Source organism: Oryctolagus cuniculus, chromosome 3 (assembly GCF_964237555.1).
Source record: "Oryctolagus cuniculus chromosome 3, mOryCun1.1, whole genome shotgun sequence".
NCBI classification, from domain to species: domain Eukaryota; kingdom Metazoa; phylum Chordata; class Mammalia; order Lagomorpha; family Leporidae; genus Oryctolagus; species Oryctolagus cuniculus.
The window spans coordinates 63,285,019-63,305,185 of NC_091434.1; the positions used below are offsets into that span (position 1 = coordinate 63,285,019).

Here is a 20,167-nt window from a genome sequence, read left to right on the forward strand (position 1 = left end):
GGTATGAAAAAATGTCCACAAGAAAAAAAGTAAGCCAGAGAAGTGTGTGTATAGGGGCCGTGGCTCACTTGGTTAATCCTCTGCCTGCAGCGCCGGCATCCCATATGGGCACTGGGTTCTAGTCCCATTAGCTCCTCTTCCAGTCCAGCTCTCTGCTGTGGCCCAGGAAGGCAGTGGAGGATGGCCCAAGTGGTTGGGTCCTTGTATCCACATGGGAGACCAGGAGGAAGCACCCAGCTCCTGGCTTTGGATCGGCATAGTTCCGGACATAGTGGCCATTTTGGGAGTGAACCAACAGAAGGAAAACCTTTCTCTCTGTCCCTGTCTCTCTCTCACTGTATAACTCTATCTGTCAAATAAATAAAAAAAAATGAATAATGTATAGAAGTATGTATACAGAAATATTTGTAGGTATATGTACATATATATGCATATGTTTTTCTAAGAGATACCTCCATCTTAGTGTATCCAAAGCAGAATTCATATTCTTCTTTTCCGCAGTACTACTCCTCTATTTCCCTGTCTATGTTAAGGCAACTCAGTCCATCCTGGTGCTTAGGCCAGAGCCTTTAAAGGCATGATTTTCCCTCGCTCACATTGTACAACTAATTTATCAGGCAATTCAACAAGTTGTACCAGCAAAATCTGCTCAAAATCTGACCATTTCTCACCACTCGACTGCTACCATCCAGGTTAAAGCTACCTTCATCTCTGGACTATTTTATGACTGTGGCCTTTCAATGTATCTCCCTGCTTCCATCTCCTATACTCTGTTCTCTCTGTTCTGTACTCTGATCTTAACAAAACAGTCAGATGATTCTAAATTTTAAGTCACAGCACAACTCCACTTATAAGCTCTTTAATATCTCACTAGAGTAAGAGCCAAACTCAGAATTCTTTCAGAGGTATGCAATGTCCTACATGATCTGGCATCCCATTATCTAAACTCAGTCCTTGCTCATGCTGTTTAAGTCACACTGGTCTCCTTGTTATTTCTAGAATATTCTACTCATACACTTACCTCAGGGCTTTTGCACTGGCTTCTCCTATAATACACTTCCCTCAATATCTGCATAGCTCATGGGCTGTCCTCAAAGGTCATCATTCAGATGTTGCACATCAGTGAGGCTGGCACCCTTGGTATGCCTTACTCACTTTATCTTCCTCTATTTTCTCTTCATAATCCTAACTCGTTCTAACATTTAACTTGTTTATATATTTTTTGCAATTGCTTACTATATGTCTTCTATTACTAGAATGTATGTTCTGTGGAAATGAAGATTTTATCTGATTTTCACTGATGTACCCCCAATAACTAGAACAATTTTCAGTATATAATAGATGTTATTATTGAATATTGTTCAATATATTTTAATATATTGTCTATGTGCTATTAATTAATGTATATTATTGAGTATATTATATATTGTATACGAGCATATTGTATATTTGTAAGAAAAGGTGAGGAAAGACATACCAAATTGCTGATAGTTGCCATCTCTGCCCATGCAAAATTTGAGCTTTTTATTTTATTATTGCTTACATTTTTCATGTGTTCACATTAAATAAACACGCAAAATTATAAATATATTTTTAAATTTTAGGCAGTTTATATCTCATGTGAAATTATGCTTTACCAAGCTGTTATTAACTCTCTGAAAATTATATAAAAACAATCAGAAGCCAGGATTGACATAATGGAAGATCTAAGTAAATCAACTTATTTGTAAGTCAGATGAATATTTAGAAAGTTCAGATTCATTAGTTCTATTATTTTTGCCACTATGGAGTGTTTCTTGGATTTTATTCTAAGAGCTTTGTCTGAGACTGTCTTAAGAGCATAAACATAAACTACACAACCTGCCCTAACAACAGGTGGCTTCTTGGAGTACTTACTTATTTACCAATACTTTCACTGTAAAGTAATTATTCCAGCCCTTCTTTTTGTTGGCATTATGCTTCTGAATTCCACTCCCTGTAATTAGTTGTACTGTAGAACATTATCTGTGAAGCTCCGTGCCCTTCTTTTCATGTGTAATTCAAAAGAGCACATTAAAACATACTAATCTAAAATAACCCATTATTTAGCCAATCTAATGTCCTATATTTTATTGTTTAGTTTAGTGTTTTCTTCTATATGTATAATTATGGAAAGAATTTTCAGGTCCATTATATGCATGATTTATTTTCTGCCTACAATAGGAATGAATAATTGGACTTAACATTTACACAGGAAAGTTTCTTTCAGCAGCAGGAGCGGCAAAAGTAACTAAAAACTAGGATTGTCTTATGCATGTGTAGACTTGATGGTCCATGTGTTGGTTAGAAATTCAGGAGTAATGGGAACCCATCAACACCAAGATCTCCTCTGCCGTGGAGAGCCATCTCAGAGTTCCACAGTTAATGCCAAGGTTTCATGACTCTAAGTTTGCAGCTCTTTGGTTCAGTGCAGTTCTTCTATGAAAAGTTCTCTCTCTAATTTTTAAAAAAGGCCTGTTATAACAACTTAATAGTCTCATTCTTGACATATAGCACTTAAAGAGAAGGTGATGGGCTCCAGGTCTTGAGGTCCTCTGATTTAGAGTGTTAAAGCCCATTTTGCCTGTCAAGTCTTCGTTGTGGAGCACTCCTTACAATTTGGGCTGCTGAGTAGTAGCCTGGCAAGGCAATTTACTCCCAATTCTCGGAAACACCTGATGTTCTATCAGTTATGCTCCTGTTACAAAGGGAACTGTGCAAGATTGAAACCTTTAAAAGACAAAGCTCTGTGAATCTCTGAAATGTATGTGCTACTGGCAATCTTCTCCTCAATTACTGATGCTTAGTGCCAGCCAGTTTGAGAGCCTTTCCCATGATGAAGGTTTGGTAGAGAAGATTGGATAGGGGACTTAAGAATTTTAGTTGACCAGAAGGGACAGGGAAGGTTAAGAAGGGGGGAATTAGTAGGACTTGAATAAGCCTGGGCCAGTGCTGTTCCCTTGCCCGCAAAGGAACGACGATACTCGCAGCTGATCGGTCTTCTGTAGACTTTTATTGAGAAAATAACAGCGACAGAGAAAGCATGAAAGGAGGAAGAGAGGAGAGAGAAAAAAGCCCCCTCCTTCCTGGGCACACAGCTTATATACAAAATTCAACCAATCGCAAGCGGGCTCTAGTCCATGTACGGAACACTCCAATCGGCTGCTTGTTCACGCGGTGTGCACGTGTCCTCGGGCCAATCAGATGAAGTGTCACGCAGCAGGCAGGCTCACTGCACAGTCCTCGGCGCCATCTTGTTGTTTACCAGACAGGCTCAACTTCTCTGGAAAGTCCAGACTGCTGGAAAGCATTGCCCTAACTGAAACTAGCAACATCCGCCTTGCAATAAAGACACAACGACAGCTATCAGACCAAACCCTGACATGGGGACCCCATGGCTGGCCAGCCCGTGGGGCCCCACAGGCCAGCAGCACACAGCGAGATCAAATACGCTGTATAGTCCATGGATCTAATGCCTTAGTTCTAAGCACAAACGACAGTTATTTTTTGTCAGAAGGGTAAGGATTCATTTGTAGGCAGTGTTCTAGAAGCCATTCAGATTGATTCTTTCTGCAGGTGGGATAGGCATATGTAAATCCGCTCTCTATTATTATTTCAAGGAAAGCAGGAATGACTCTGAACTTTGACTCCCTCATCTTGAGCTAATACCAGCATTTCTCACTGTTTGGTTAGCCTTTTAGAAATGAGGGGATGGCTTTAAGTTATTGTTAATGTTGTATCTTACTGGGGAAAGAAAAAAAATGTACATTAATGGCTATCCTTTGAAAGACTGGAAAATGTGGCAAGTATGTTTTCATGGCTCCAAGAGCTAAATCATCTCTAATTGGAGCTGTTAAGTGCAAAGGCCCATGAGGAGAGATCCCAGGCAACAATTTTAAATGGATGCATCTTCAATTAGAAAGAACGAGGCACTCCCAGATACTGTAGTTTTTAAATTATATTCTCATAGGAAGGCTGCCTCTTCTCACATGGTCTAACTTTTCAGACTCTACTGGTATGAATTTCAGTGCAAACTGATGGAACAAGAGTTTGTGTGGGGTCAGCGCTGCAGCTCACTAGGCTAATCCTCTGCTTTGCAGTGCCGGCACACAGGGTTCTAGTCCCAGTCAGGGCACCGGATTCTGTCCCGGTTGCCCCTCTTCCAGGCCAGCACTCTGCTGTGGCCAGGGAGTGCAGTGGAGGATGGCCCAAGTGCTTGGGCCCTGCACCCCATGGGAGACCAGGAGAAGCACCTGGCTCCTGCCATCGGATCAGCATGGTGCGCCGGCCGCGGCGGCCATTGGAGGGTGAACCAACAGCAAAGGAAGACCTTTCTCTCTGTCTCTCTCTCTCACTGTCCACTCTGCCTGTCAAAAAATAAAAATAAATAAAAATAAAAATAAAAAAAGAGTTTGTGTGGAGCAATGGAGTTGAAATGTTTTGATACATACTCATTCAATATTTGTAATACTTACATTTCCAAAACACCTTCCAAATTTGAAACGCTTTCATATATGTATTCCCATAAAGCAACTTGTAAAATAAGAAAAAGCACAAAGAAGAAAAGATGAGAACCAGTTATAAAGTAAAATCGAGACACATGTCTGCTAAAACTAAAGCATTCAGAGTTGGGATGACTCATGGGTGGTTGTGAGGCTAGTGGGCATTTTTGATCCCCATTGACACCATCTGGAGAGATGGGGTTACCTAGTGAGCAGGGGTGGTTCTTTCCTCCATGCTTTCTTACTCCTCTTTCTCCTGGTTTGGGAGTCACTCTTCAGAGATCCTGTAATTCTGTGATGAGCTTTATCTTTCTTCTCCTTCATCCCCTGTGGAGGATAAAATGGGTTCCTGGTCCTTGCTGTTCATATAGTTGCACAAACTAACCGGCACTAGTGCAGCCATCCAGAAACAATAGCCATTGCTGCAAATAGCCATTGCGGGCAATCAGAGAATGGCCTTAATAATCTTAACATTGGGCATTTCACTCTCATCACTCTGCCATAATTCCTTGTTCCTCTTTCCTACTTTGTTGAGCTTTATTGCCTCTTCTTCCCTATTCTCACTCCTCAGCCTCCTCTTATTTACCGGGGAACAATTGAAAGACATCCTCAACATCAATGCCTCACATCTTCTGTGCTCAGTTCACGTAGACTGTAGCTGTGGATCAGTGTAGTCCTGCTTTCTCGCTGTGACGTCATTGGACTAACCACTTGACTAACTACTTGACTTTTATTCCCAAACCCATCCTTTCTTCCCTTGACCAGCTTTGGCTTCATTTTTATTCTATTTGCTAATTCAATAATCCATTTTTCAGTTCTTTTCCTATTTTGACGATTCTATAGCCTCTGACACTGTTGTTCTCCCTTAGTTCTACTATGGAAGTAACTTTTTTCCTTGTGCCCAAGTAACTCATGTTAGTGATCTAAACTTTAGGGAATGAAAACAATAGTTTTAAAATTCCCAAAAGCAAGCAATTAAAAGGGAGCTATTGTGATTTCCAGGATTTTTCGGTGTACATATGTCTTTGCATGCCAGCAGACACCCACTTTATTATCATTTAACATACTAAGCATTTTCCATGTCAGTAAATATTCTATAACATGGTTTTAACTATATGCCTATATGCCTGATATTCCATTGTATAGAGTAGTTTTATTTACTCAACCAACTACCTCCAGTTGAAGATTCAGGTTCTAATAAACCACTATGATAATTAATGGTGTGGTTCACACCTGGGTATATAAACTACTGTGCATACCTTTGATAATTACTGAAGAATAAATTCTACAAATGTAATTATAAGTCCATGGATATTTATACTTTTACAGTTTGGGATATATGTTCATCTGCATATTTCCAGAAAGTTTGAAGCAGTCTGTTGAGATGCAATAAAGTCTTTAAATTAAGAGCTTGAGTTTTGGGATTCTTTTTCATCCCTGTCACTAACATCACTGTCCTCTTCTGGCCTTAAATATTGTGTCCCCCCAAGATTCAATTCTTAGGTTGTTTGTTGGAAACTTCTCCCTTAGTGATTTTACCAGTGGAAAGCCCCTCCTTCTCTCCTGCTGCCATCTCAAATGTATTGTGTGTCAACTTGAACTTGGTAGTGTTTTCTTCAAATTTCCCTTGTTCCCCACTTCAACAAACTCTAGCATCCTTCCTCAAACCAGAAACCTCAAGGTTAACCTTCTTACTGATGGGAAAACTGCAGTGCTTTAAAAATGATAGCAAACAGAAATCTCTTTTATTTCATTGGCAAGCAGCCCAAGGTTTGCTTTTCTGACCACCAGCTTCTAGAGCTGCCTGCGTCACTGAACGTTCCCCTTCTTGCCCACCGTGACCTCTGTCCTCACCTGCTTCAGATTTGAGGAGAGGTTAGGCAGGGGCTACAGTCGTCCCAGAGTTGGCGGAGTGATTGTGCTTACTGCTCAGTTGTGGCTGAGCCCACGATTGTACAATAGTTCATGACCCTCCCTCTGCAAAACAGAACAGCCTGAGTCTGTAGAGTACACCTGCGAAACCTCTCTAAAACTGGCTTCCTTCCCTTCTTGCCTGCTGGCATTGCCTCAATTCAGACTTTATCCTTAGGGAGAGGAAGAAAACCACTTTGTTCTTTTAGAAGATAACTTTGAAGAATGTGTTTGTTATTGTCTAACCTTCTTTGAACCAGTCTCTCCCTCTCAAGGCAGTTAATTCCTCTAAGTCTCACTGATAAGGGAGGATGATAATAGTCCCTGCCTCAGAAGATTTTTTTAAAATATATATATAAAGTTACACATGTGAAAGTGAACAGGGTGCCTGACACATAGTGAACATCCAATAAAGGTGAATTCATCATCTTCATCATCTTGGAAGACCCAGTTTAAAGCCTCTAAAGCAGTTCCTGTTTTCTCTATAAACAGTTGGCTTTTTAACAGTGTTTTGAACATTCTCTACTTGGACACCTATTTTGTCATTATTTGCATCTTTGCTAGACTGTGAGTTCCTCAAAGGTAATGGCCCACAAAAACGAATGTTTTGGATTCATTTACATAAATGTTGAATATCTTCAACTCCAAGCAAAGTGCATAGGAGGTAGTAAATACCTATCTATTGCAAGAGTGCCCTTGATGAATGATTTATGCCAATGTTTATGTTTTTGTGTTTCTGCTTATTTTACATATGGAATTCTGAAAATTGACCTATGTAATTCACTCTATTATACTACAAAAGAAAAATCACTTGACCTAAAATCACATGATTAAAAGGCATAAGAATTAAAAAGTAAGATGACGGCCGGCGCCGCGGCTCACTAGGCTAATCCTCCGCCTTGCGGCGCCAGCACACCGGGTTCTAGTCCCGGTCGGGGCACCGGATTCTGTCCCGGTTGCCCCTCTTCCAGGCCAGCTCTCTGCTGTGGCCAGGGAGTGCAGTGGAGGATGGCCCAAGTCCTTGGGCCCTGCACCCCATGGGACACCAGGAGAAGTACCTGGCTCCTGCCATCGGATCAGCGCGGTGCACCGGCTGCAGCGCACTGGCCACGGCAGCCATTGGAGGGTGAACCAACGGCAAAGGAAGACCTTTCTCTCTGTCTCTCTCTCTCACTGTCCACTCTGCCTGTAAAAAAAAAAAAAAAAAAAAAAAAAAAAATGACATGATGATGTGGCTAGAAAATCCAAAACATTAATTTGATAATTGAATGTAGTAAGATTGATACATACAAGTCCACAACAGAAAAGTTTATTATATTTCTTGTACCAATTACAAACTTAAGAAAAAAATATCATTTATAATAGCATGAATTTTTAGAATAATAAGATATGATTATAATAAACTATACGTAAGATCTCTACATAGAAAACTATAAAACTTTGAAGAGAGAAAATTTTTAGAAACCTAAGAGAAATGAAGGATGCTTATGGATTGAAAGACTCAGTGTTTTTTTTATTAAGGTGTCAGTTCTCCCCCAAATCGATTGATGGATTCAATACAGTTTCAATAAAAATTCCAGCAACATGTATGCATATAAACTGAGAGATGATTCTAAAATTTATATGGAAATGCCAAGGCTCAAAATTGGTTAAGACAATTTTGAAGAAAAAGAACATAGTTGAAGCTTTGTAATAGTAAATGCCAAAAATTATTATAAAACTATATTATTGGGTCAGCACTGTGGCCTAGTAGGTAAAGCCACTGCCTTCAGTGCCTGCTTCCCATATAAGTGTGGGTTTGAGTCATGGCTGCTCCATTTTTGATCCAGCTGTAAAAACAGGCCTGGGAAAACAGTAGAAGATGGCCCAAGTGCTTGAGCCCCTGCACCCATGTGGGAGACCCAAAAGAACTCCTGGCTCCCGGCTTCGGATGGCACAGCTCCCACCTTTGCAGCCATCTGGGGAGTGAACCAGTGGATGGAAGATCTCTCTCCCTCTCTCTCCCTTGCTTCTCTGTAACTCTGCCTTTCAAATAAAATAAATAAATCTTTTTTAAAAAACTATATTATTTAAGGTAACATGGTGTTGGTATAAGGATAGACACCTAGATTAGTGGTTAAAAATAAGAATTCCCAAAACATATCCAAACATACAAGGGTATTTTTTTGTAAAGTGGAATTTTTTGTAAAGTGGAATTAAAAGATAAGTTTATTTTGATGCAAAAAATGTTTGAAATCTATGGCAAGTTTTTACATGATTTTTTTTCCATTAACTGTTAGAAGATTCCTCATATTGGTATTTCACAAGTTTTAACACCAAATAAGCTTTTTTTAGGTCCTTTTTTCATGAATTTTTTGAAATACTCATATATGGATACTTAGTTAATAAAAGGGTTATACCAACAGTGGTGAGCAAAAGCATTTTTTTTTTCACTCAAAACAGTGCTTACCCAATTGGATAGCCATTTTACAGAAAGAGTCTTGATTCTTAGTTCACATTATACATGAAAATATTTTTTTCACTTGGGTTAAGTGCAAATGTTAAAATAGTAAATATTATAGGAAAATATCTTCACAAACTAAGAGAGGCAACCCATTCTGTTGGTTGCCTCTTCACTTTCCTGACTGTTTCTTTTGCAGTACAGAAACTTCTCAATTTGATGAAATCCCAAATGTTAATTTTGGCTTTGACTGCCTGTGCTTCCAGGGTCTTTTCCAAGAAGTCTTTGCCAGTACCTATATCTTGCAGGGTTTCTCCAATGTTCTCTAATAGTTTGATGGTGTCGGGTTGTAGATTTAGGTCTTTAATCCATGTTGAGTGGATTTTTGTGTAAGGTGAAAGGTAAGGGTCTTGCTTTATGCTTCTGCACTTGGAAATCCAATTTTCCCAGCACCATTTATGGAATAGACTGTCCTGGCTATAGCTCAGCAGTTCCTTTGACATAGCAGCTACATTGGAGGGTAAATAGGTACAAGTACTTTAGAGAAGTATTTGGACATATCTATTGAAACTGAACATACACACAAGGCAGCAGTTCTGTTTTAGATATTTACACAACAGAAATGCATGCATGTGTATACTAAGAATATGCTTGAATAGTGACAATTGCATTATTTGTGATGCTGCAAACAGATCATAGGCCAATGTTCATGAAGAATAGTATTAATTAATAATGTTATATTCACATAGCTAAAATGGGATATTGTCATGAAAAGGAACAAAATTGATAAATCTCAAAAACCACGATATTATGCAAAAGAAGCCAAAAGTAGACGAATGTACATTCAATGAGTCCTTTTATGTAAAGATAAAGACAAGCAAACTCATGTAAGGTGATAGAAGTCAGTGTATGGTTGGTTGTCTTTTGGGAGAAGAGAAGGGACAGGTAGGTGGCTTTGGGGACAGTGATTGTGTTTAGTTTCTTGATCCCAGGGATGGTTTTTACATCAGTACATTCACTTTGTGAAAATTTATTGAGCTCTGTTTATGATTTTTTTATACCATTCCATATGCACACAATGGAATGTTAAAATAATATTTAAAAAGAGACACTATGATATTTGTACAAAAAATAGAACACATAGAAAAAATTAATTTCTGAAAAAGGAAAGCCAATAAGAGAAATACCAGATATAAAATTTAGGCTGCATAAATGAAATCCCAATTTCAATTTTTAAAAAGTATATAACTCATAAGTTTTACAATGGATGTTTAAAAATATCTTTTTATCTCAGTAACCATGATTGAAAAGCTTGATATCATTTTTTTTCTCCTATGGAATTAGGGTGACAGTCTGATCTTTCTCACCAAAATCACATTAACTTGCTGAGGCACTTAGCAACTCCTCCCTAACTTTTCCTGTATTGCCAATTTTTTTAGTATAAGTAGAACTTGTTACTATATAATGTTTGAACTGATAATTATTTCAAACCTATCATCTCCCAATAAATGTTAGGGTTTAGAGAAATAGATCTTCAACCTCTACATTTATCTTTCCCAATTTCTATTTTTTCATATATGATTTTACAACATACATAATAACTTAGTAACAGTAAAAATATAGGCTATTTAGGAACATATAGCAACATTGTAGGTGCAAACATTTTTAATAATTAAAGGTAAGTATTGACCAATGGTTTAATTAAAATACTTTTGACTTCTCAGAGCTGAAGTAGTTGCCCACATTCTTGTCTGGTGGTGAGGTCGGAATTAGGATCCTTTTCATTCAGTTCTCTGTGGCTGCAGGGATTGGGGGAGGAGTGTTGGTTTGGGGTGTTTTCGTTGATTATTATTTGGTTTCCTTGGGCTCTTCACAGTGATATTTTAAGTGAAAAAAGGAGATAAGTGATTATACACCTTGAAAATTATGTTACAATATCTAACAATAAATTTTCAAAGGTTATTTTTGAATATTTGTTGTGAATAATAATAATTTGTAAATCATAAATGTATAGTTAATATTGAATTTTTCTTTCTTACAACCTAGGCTGACCAGATATCTGGTTTTCACATAAGATCTGTTCTCTGTGTCCCTATTTGGAATAGCAACCACCAAATAATTGGTAAGATACTTCCTAAATAGTTCAAAGTTCTTTTATAAATAAACAGAATTTTTCATTAAAATTAACATATTAATTAAGTACAAAGAACCCTTACATTTTGAAATTGGAGGAGATCTCAGAAATCAATAGAATTTTTTTATCTTACCTAAGTCACAAATTTACTCAATTAGCAGGGTCAGGATTAAAACTCGGGTTGCCTAATTCCTAGTACACACTTTCCCACTATCTGTGCATTTACCTGTGTGCTTTCACAGGTGGTGTAAGGGCAAAGGAAGAAAGAACACACAGGATTACACATAAACTGAACATGCATCTTTCCGCCCCAATGGTTCAGAAACAGGCCACATTTTCCCAGAATACAGGATTATGGGCAAAAATGGGCTTTTGTTTTTTTCTTCTCCCCTCCCCATCAAAAATCTCAGTCAGGAAAGTTACCAAACATCAGAATGAAGCCCAGGCTAGAAAAATTCATAGTTAAAGACAGAAAATTGAATTTAGATCCAATCTTTCTTTGAAGACTAATTCTATCATATCAGTTTCCATTGCTTGTAGTAATTACGGACATTTCTTAAATATGTATCCTCTCTGAGCAATATACTAAATACTTTACAAATACTCAAACGTTGTCTTGTTTATAGAGATTAAAACTGTCCTTATCATAAACCAGTCTCAAAAAGACAAATATCATGTTTTCTGATATGTAACAGTTAATACAGAATACAAAAAAATGTATAGGAATGAAATGGACATTTTGTGATATGATTGTTATTTTTAGCCCTTGTTTATCTTTCTGTGGAACTGTGGTCTACCTACATTTTACTTATTGAATATTATGGTTAGTGGTGAATTAAGCCTATGAATACAGATGAATTAAAATTATATCGCTGCAAAAACTGATGAAGAGGGGGAGGGAGGGAGGATGATTTAGTTGGTGGTGGTGTGGGAGGGAAGTGTGGTTGTCTTCTAAGAACTGTACCTATGGATTGCATGAAATCTGTTCCCGTTGTATTAATAAAAATTTTTTAGAAACCTATCCTTACCCAGGGTTTGGAGGTGGGAAGTAAATGAGGAGATAGGGGTCAGAGAATACAAAGTAGCAGATATGTGGGATGACAAGTCTAGAAATCTAAGGAATAGCATGAAGACTATAGTTAATAAGTTTGTTCTATGTTGGGGATTCATACTAAATGAAATTCTAGCTGCCCTTGCCACAAAAAACAAACAAACAAAAGGATAACTGTGTTAGTTGATGGATATGTTAATTTGCTTCACTATAATAACCTTTTAAACTATATGTATTCCATAATATCATGTTGTATTCCCTAATTACACACAAGAAAATTTATTCTCAAAAATCTCATTATGTCATTTAATATTCTAATAGTTAACAACCTAGTTCCCATTTTTACAGTTAAGGAAATTCAGTGCTAAACAGGTGACTTGCTCAGGGTCACACAGCTAGCTGATGGTGAAGTCCAAATCTAAGTCCAAATCCAATGTTCTTAAGCATACACCATATTGCCTCTCTCAAGTACCTGGTTTTGGGTAATTGGAAAAAAATATATATGCATCTATATTCAGTTTTTTATGATTGTATATAGGAGGATACTTAAAAGGGATTGTAGGAAATGGAATTGAAAGATAAGCCTATTTTGGTGCTAAAAAGTTTAAAATCCATGAAATTTTTACATAATACAGATTTTCCACGAACAATTTGAAGACCCCCTCATGTGCATGTGTGTGTATGTGTGTGTGTGCACACATGCCACACGCCAGGTAAATCAGAGTTATTGTACAAAATCCTATTGGAAACCAATTTCAGTGAGTCAGATTGATGCCTGGTAGATCTCCTACTTTCACTGACATGTCGTAGCCACGAACAGAGACTGCATGTAGTCATAGTATGCTAGAGAGGCTAGAATTTAAAATGAGTTTCTGCAGCTGCTGAATGGAGATATGGGGTTGGCCTTGGCTTACCCTATTGTAGCAACATGATAGATATGCTCATTTGTAATATTAGCTTTATGTATCCCATAATATCATGCTTTATAACTTCAATATACATAATAAAAATGATAACACACCCCAAACTTTTCCCATAGGGGTGGCTCAAGTGTTGAATAGACTTGATGGGAAACCTTTTGATGATGCAGATCAACGACTTTTTGAGGTAGGAGAATAAATTACAAACCAAGAATTATTCTCGAGTAACCAGTAGTCTCCTGTTTCCTCTTGCCCAAATTTGTAAGGATGAATAATATTAATCAATATTACTGTACTTAAATGGTGTAACAACATTTAAAGGAAGAGTTAAGTATATATAAATACTCAGGTGAGATTTGATTCTATTTTTCACTAATAAGATTGTTTTGTAACCTTCAGTTATTTTTATCCCAATGTTATTACAGAATTGAATCTAAGATTGTTTTGTAACCTTCAGTTATTTTTTTCCCCAATGTTATTACAGAATTGAATCTCTCCCTCTTTTCTGCGAAGTGTTATTGTCTTATCCTTGTCTTGTTCATAAGTGTTCAGAGTTATGAGACCCCATAGCCAGCTCTGCAAGCTGTATTGCATCATATTTCTTTTATTTGCAAGCTTCCATTCACTCCAGTCCCTGTAGCTAAAGAGGTTGGCCTTGCATGAGCTTCTTGTCAACCACGCCAGTAGCTTGCATGAAGATCCCATAATTATTTTTCTGTAACCAAGAATACCACACAGCTCCATTATTAACTGATTCTGTATCAGTCTCCCCGTTAACACTTACATTATCATTGCACTCCATTTCTTTATCAACATGTTGTATAGCCTAGCTACTGAAAGAGGTTGTTTTTGGTGAAATAAAATGGAATTTCTAAATCAGCCCACAGCCTAGCACATTAAGAACACATTTAAGCCAGACTTTATGTTTTTTAAACGCATGAAGCATTTTCTTCACAATGGCATTAAATTAATAATTTTCCTCATGTGCAGAGTGAGCTATAAAGTTGTTTCATGACAATAATAATTAAGAATTTAATGCATATATTTCCCCAAGGTCCCCTCTGTGTACAATAAAATTACATTTCATACCTATCCCTTATGACTGCCTGCTTTCATATTAGATTTTTGCCAATGATTTATTGCAATTTTTAATTAGTAAGCTTTCTCTTCCCTAGGCTTTTGTCATCTTCTGTGGCCTTGGCATCAACAACACGATTATGTACGATCAAGTGAAGAAGTCCTGGGCCAAACAGTCTGTGGCTCTTGACGTAAGTACATATTCCTGTCAGAATTATATGCTAAAAGGCCTAATTTTATGAGAGAGAAAAGAACTGTCCTTGGAATAGGGCTTTATTTCTAAATTTGTAATTATCTGTTCATTGGGTCTTAGCCATTTTATGGTCGTAAGTTCAAAGCTGGAGAAAGCTAGAGACTTCCTACAGAAAATGAACACAGTGGTACGTGTGTTTCTAGGCAGTTGGTAGAGCCTTGGAAGCCATCTATACATGCCCTGCAGTTAGATATAGACTTGAAATATTAGACTTATTAAATAGAAGTAATCCAAAGATAATTTTCCAAGATTTAAAGTATACTATAAACTTAGATTAGAATATATCAATATTCTGTAAACTTACAATTTTTCCGATCATGTGAGAAAACCACACTCTGAGGATATTTGTTTGGCCCAGATGAGAGACACAGCACCTGTCATTATCGCACTACCCTTTCTGCATGCACACACACACACACCACCACCACCACCACCACCACCAAGAACTCCCTTGTTTCCTATCTTGTACCACATGCCCTTTCAGTTCCACTGAGATTTTTTTCCTTCCTTTTTAAAAATTTTTATTAAAATGAAGAGGACAGGTTTCATGTATTTCATAGTTTTGAAAGAACAGCTCTCACCTTTGAATCTCAGATGCATTTTTGGACCTAAGACCTATTATTTCCCAGATATTGTTTATATCTATGAAATACTTATTTAGTAGAGCAGATGTCAGTGTTAATACAAGTATGTCATATGCTATGATATGACACATGTACAGTTTAAATATTCTATGTACTTTGCCAAATATTTGTAAAAAGAGAAAAACCAAGGAGAAGTATAAATAGGAAAATCAGTGGTGCCTGTAATATCCTGGTTTGAGATTTAAAAGACATAAAATAAGTTATATCTTTTTTTTCCTGGCTGGACTGTAAATTCTAGAAAGATCTAATTGTACTTGTAATATAGGATGTTTAACACAAACACTTTTCTAGATAGAAGGAGAGGGAAAGGAGGAGGAAGAAAAGAATAGGAGTTCATCATTTCTTTCGGTTCTCCTTCACCATCATCAAACTCCGATCTCTACAGGGTTGCTTCACCATTGTTTCTTTATTCCTGCACCTATAAAGACTTCCCATACAGTAGTCCTGTCTAAATACTACTGCACTGTCATGATGGAATTAACACACATAATACAACACAGAGAATGTGGTCCTCGTATATACTCATATTCTTCCTCAACTGCATCCTGGTGCACCTTTATCGTGTTGAGAAGGGGCTAGAATAACTGGGTTGCAGCATGGATGGCCATTTGCCCTCAGTTAAAAAGATTCAGTAACAGACGTTGCTTCCTAACTCTCACAGAGCCAGTTACACTTACCTACAAAATGCTAAGGCACCTTGTTATCCCCAGCCACAATCTCCTCACCATAAAATGCTTATTTGGGTTTGTTGTACCCATCCTCTTCTTTATGTAACTCAATTACTTTCTATCATTAGACACAAGAATTATTACTAACACCGCAGATTTTGTGCCTGAATCTCAGTGTTGTGACAATCTCACCCTTTGAAGAACTTGACTTATATGTATGGTCTTATATATTTTGTGCACTTTATTTTGTGTCAAAAGCAGAGTTTTCAGTCAGAATTTTGATGTTGTCCCTAGGTTTTGACCCTCCCACCTCCAGCCAGCCCTCGTCCCACCAGGCTATAAATTCCTGACTCTAGAGACCAGATGGCATCTACCCTGTGCCCTCGCCCAGGAGCCTGTGCTAGAGAATCTGGAAGGATTTCTCAGTCTCAGGACTTTATGAAGACAAAAACATGATTTGATGACAGCTTTAGTAGGCCAAAATCAGGAGTAAGATCTACATATAGTATAATAAGCATTAAATTTTGAATGTATCCTTAAAATTTAAATGTATACATTTATATATACTACATGATATAAATGTAATATTTTTATAATTTTTCTATTAAAATATACATTTATATTTATATATGCATAGCTAGCCTGATTCCATAAGGGATTTGAGCTATTTTATCAGAATATAAAATTATCCAGGAAAAAATTTTAAGTAAAACAAGAATAATAACAACAGAACCAGGAAAGGTTGGGGTGGGTATAGAGAGCCTGTGGAGACAGAATAAATGCAATGCTATTCTTCTATTGCCTTCATCCCTCCTCCCCAAGGACTTGGGCTAGCCCCTTTCCTTTTCCAACTGTGGCTAAGAGGATACTCCCTGCCCTGGTCAGGTCCCTCTTCTCTTTGTGTTGTCTCATTGATCTTATTCTCTTCCATTTTTATCTTACTTTATCTTGTCCCAAGAAGAGCTATGTCTCAGTGTAGCCCTGTCATTCCCATAATCTTTTGCAATGCCTTTTTCTTCCAGTTTGCAACAAGAGTAAATAATCCATCCCACAGTCCCCACAATAATTACCATCCCAGAAGCCTTTCCCTCTGCACAAAAGGAGCATACATAGTTCATGGCCTGGAGAGTTAATGGGAATACATTTCTTTCTGTGTTTTTTCATGAGACTCTTGAGAAACAACACAATACTATTCTGTTCTTTTAAAAATCCTTTCCCCAAGGCATTTTTAATAAAAAGACCTCCTTGTTGCAGCCTCTGAAAGTAAATATTCTCCAGATAAATTCTCTCGAAAGACTAATGCCTACAAATGTGGCTCAGTATCATCTCTGAAATACCCAGAACACACTGAAAGTACTGTCTTTGTCTTTAAAATTCTGTACTGGCTTTACCTTTGTTTCCTCAAAAATAACCACTGGTTTCCATGTGTTTTTTTTTCTAACATTGGCTACTTTTCCTATTGATCTTAAATGACATGTTATATATATTAGTATATATAACATTTTATATTATTTATATTATGTGGTGGAATGAGAAGGCCATGCCAAGGTGGTCACTGGCAAGCGAGCGTCAGTTACTCACGAATGGCTTCGAAAAACACCTGGCAACAGAGCCTGCCTGGCAACAGGCTGTAATTGGGTTGCTTTGGAAACCACATGGCAATGGAGCCTGCCTGGCAACAGGCTGTGATTGGTTAGGGCATAAACTGCCCCTTGACCGGATTGGCTGCCTTGGCTATTTAAGCTGCTGTACCAACTGAAATAAACGAGTCTATGGGCTGCTAGTCTCTGGCCTGCTTTCACCCAACTCCTGGGGTCTGTGTGGTGACTCTGCGCCTCTTGGTCCCACCACGCTCCTCCTCTCAGAATGAATCAACCTCAACAATATTATATATTATTTATAAATATTATATTTATATTATATATTCTCATGTATTCTCATGTATATATTCAAGTTCATTTCTTGACATGTTATTTTTTCTTGCTTTGCATCAATATCCTCTGCAGGAGGAGGCTGCTGTATTTAACCAAGCACAAGGCATTGTGGGGAAATGACTTACAGTGTTGCTGTCAGCATTGGTCTGATCATTCTAGCAAGGATTAAATCCTGGTTCAGTTGCTGTTGACCTCGGGCAAGCTACCTAAACCCACAGTCTTAGTTTTGTTGTATATTAAGTGGACATATAAGTATGGGTATGCTAAGAAAGATGTTTTCATATTTAAATAAAATAGTGCAGAGAACATATTTAGATGGATGTTTTGTAGCACTAATAAGTTAGCTGTTCTTATTAACCAGTGCACCTGCCTTCCTTAATCTTCGTTGAGTTCTGTCTGTTCAGTCGAAGACTCTTTGTAAGATTGTGCTTATTAGAAGGTAATAGCTTTTTGTGTGTTCTATCAGGAAGATTACTTCCAACGTAGATTTTGAGCTAAAAACAGGTCCTCTGTTGCCAAGTTCTATGACCCATGCTCTGTTGATACTGCCACTGAGCTGCCAGTAGCTTTGCAGGGCAGCTGCTCCAGCGCATTATTCCTTTCTCAATGCTTATCTGTTGTCTGCAGCCTGTTTTACCAAAAATCTCTATGCAGAAAAGTCCAGGGCATGGAAATGCGAAAGTTTCCATGACAAAAACAGCCATGCAGATCTTCAAAAACTAATACATCTTGAAGGCTAAAGCTTCCCCAATAAATATGTATGCTACAGAGTTGTTTCCCTGTTGCCACAGACTGGCACCTTCAGCTCAGTTTAGACATAATCCACAAATGATAGAAATATAGTGGTATAAAATATTTTCTATTTTTATGGCCTTTAAGAATTGAGTGAATAATATATTAATTTTATTTAACAGAATTATTACCTCAATTATTTTGTTTACTGCTTCCTTAATGTCTCATATTTAGTTATGCAATTCTATTGTTAAAATCCTTTTTCTTAAATATGTAAAGTTCACATTCTAAAGCTCTTTGAGAGCAGAAATGTTCTCAGAGTTCTATAATGGAACAAAGAAGAATTTCCTATCATTTTTGATAACTTTAATTCTAAGATCTTAATTTACATTCTTCATGACCAAACAAGAGTGTCAGAAGAACTGTATACCTTTCTAAGAATAAAGATCATAAAATAAAAGAAGGAAACTTTACCTAAAAGTCAGAATACATGGAGAATACAACACAAATAAATGTGGATGTAGAATATTACTACTTCATTCTGAACACCCAGAATTGTCCTTTAGGGTGTCTTTCATGGTTATTACAAATGAAGCCTTACTTCATACTGATGAGAAATTTTCCAGGAAATATAATTCTGTGTGTTAAGGGACACCTCATACAGCTTTATGATTAGAAGAGGGAAGGAACAAGGGTCAAAGAGAGGGTGAGAAAAAGGTAAATGCAATCAGGATCCAAGCCCCATTTATTCTACCTCCCCAAAGCCTCTCCCATCTATTTCCTTCTTTCCAATTGCTGCGGCAACCATCCTACTTAAGGGCTTCATTACCTCTGGACTGGGCAATTGCAGTGGACTTCTATTTGTTCTTCCTAAAACATATTTTAGATCGCATCTCTCACCCACTCATAGACCTTAAATTACTCCCACACTATCTATCAAAGTACAAAGCTCCTGGCCTTGGTGATCCTTTGAAATCTCATACCAGACTCCTTTCCTATACCCCTGCCTCTCATTTCTCTCCTTATGGAACTCTATGTTACTGACAAACTTAACTACCATTGTCTATGGAACAACCACCTGCTTCTCCACCACCTGATCTCTCTGGTATCCATTCCACGTTTGCTCTTCTCTGTTCTAGTTATGCCATCTCTGCTCAAAATTATTTCATCATTCAAAGGTTGATTTACAGTGTAGTCTTCAATGAGGCTTTTAGCTTCGGGGTTGTTTGTTCCTCTCTGTATTACATTTAATTATGTATCTGTATGTTATCTTGTGTTAGAACATGGTACCTTAAAGGTTGTGATCATGTGATTGTTCTTTGTTGCTTTCAGTATTTGATGTGTAACTGGCTCTCAAAGAGAGTGTGTTGAATAAATGAGTACATACAGATGATCATTCTGGCCTGCCATGGCAACATTGTGAAAGGGTAAACTTTGGGCTATGGTGGAGGAGTTGGCAGTTACTCCTAGTGGCAGTTTTGCTGACCACAGACAGGCACAGTGTCCACCTCTATATTCCCTTACAGGCTATGACTAGAGTTGTTTTTATTTTTTCAGGGAGATGGTAGCACCTCCTCTCAGACACCATGTCCCATAGGCTGTTTCCTTAGATGAGGATTCTGGAGGCAACCTGACTTCCTGAGGGTAGGGGAGAAGGAGGGCACTGAAAGAGATGGTTCTCCCATGAGGAATCTCCTAGCCTCCAAGCAGAAGTTTCCCTAACAGAGTGCCTGGAAGTTCTACACTCACCAGATGCAAGCAGAGAGCCACTTTCTTGTTCCTCACTCGTGGTGGTTTAAACCTTCCGTGTTGATCAGTGTCTTCCACTCCCGGAGAAACTCTGTGGTAGATTTCATTCCATGGCCATTCTGATCCACTCAGAT

At 37.8% G+C, this 20,167-nt stretch overlaps 1 protein-coding gene across 2 annotated transcripts in view; it reads left to right on the forward strand.

Annotated features, from left to right (window-relative positions):
- PDE11A (phosphodiesterase 11A) overlaps positions 1 to 20,167 on the forward strand; it is a 450,256-nt gene that overhangs the window by 235,176 nt on the left and 194,913 nt on the right. For both annotated transcript variants that reach the window (XM_051849396.2, XM_051849397.2), the window contains exons 7-9: positions 10,918 to 10,993; positions 13,096 to 13,163; positions 14,152 to 14,244. In XM_051849396.2, the coding sequence (XP_051705356.2) occupies positions 10,918 to 10,993; positions 13,096 to 13,163; positions 14,152 to 14,244 (237 nt within the window). The remainder of the gene's footprint in view (positions 1 to 10,917; positions 10,994 to 13,095; positions 13,164 to 14,151; positions 14,245 to 20,167) is intronic.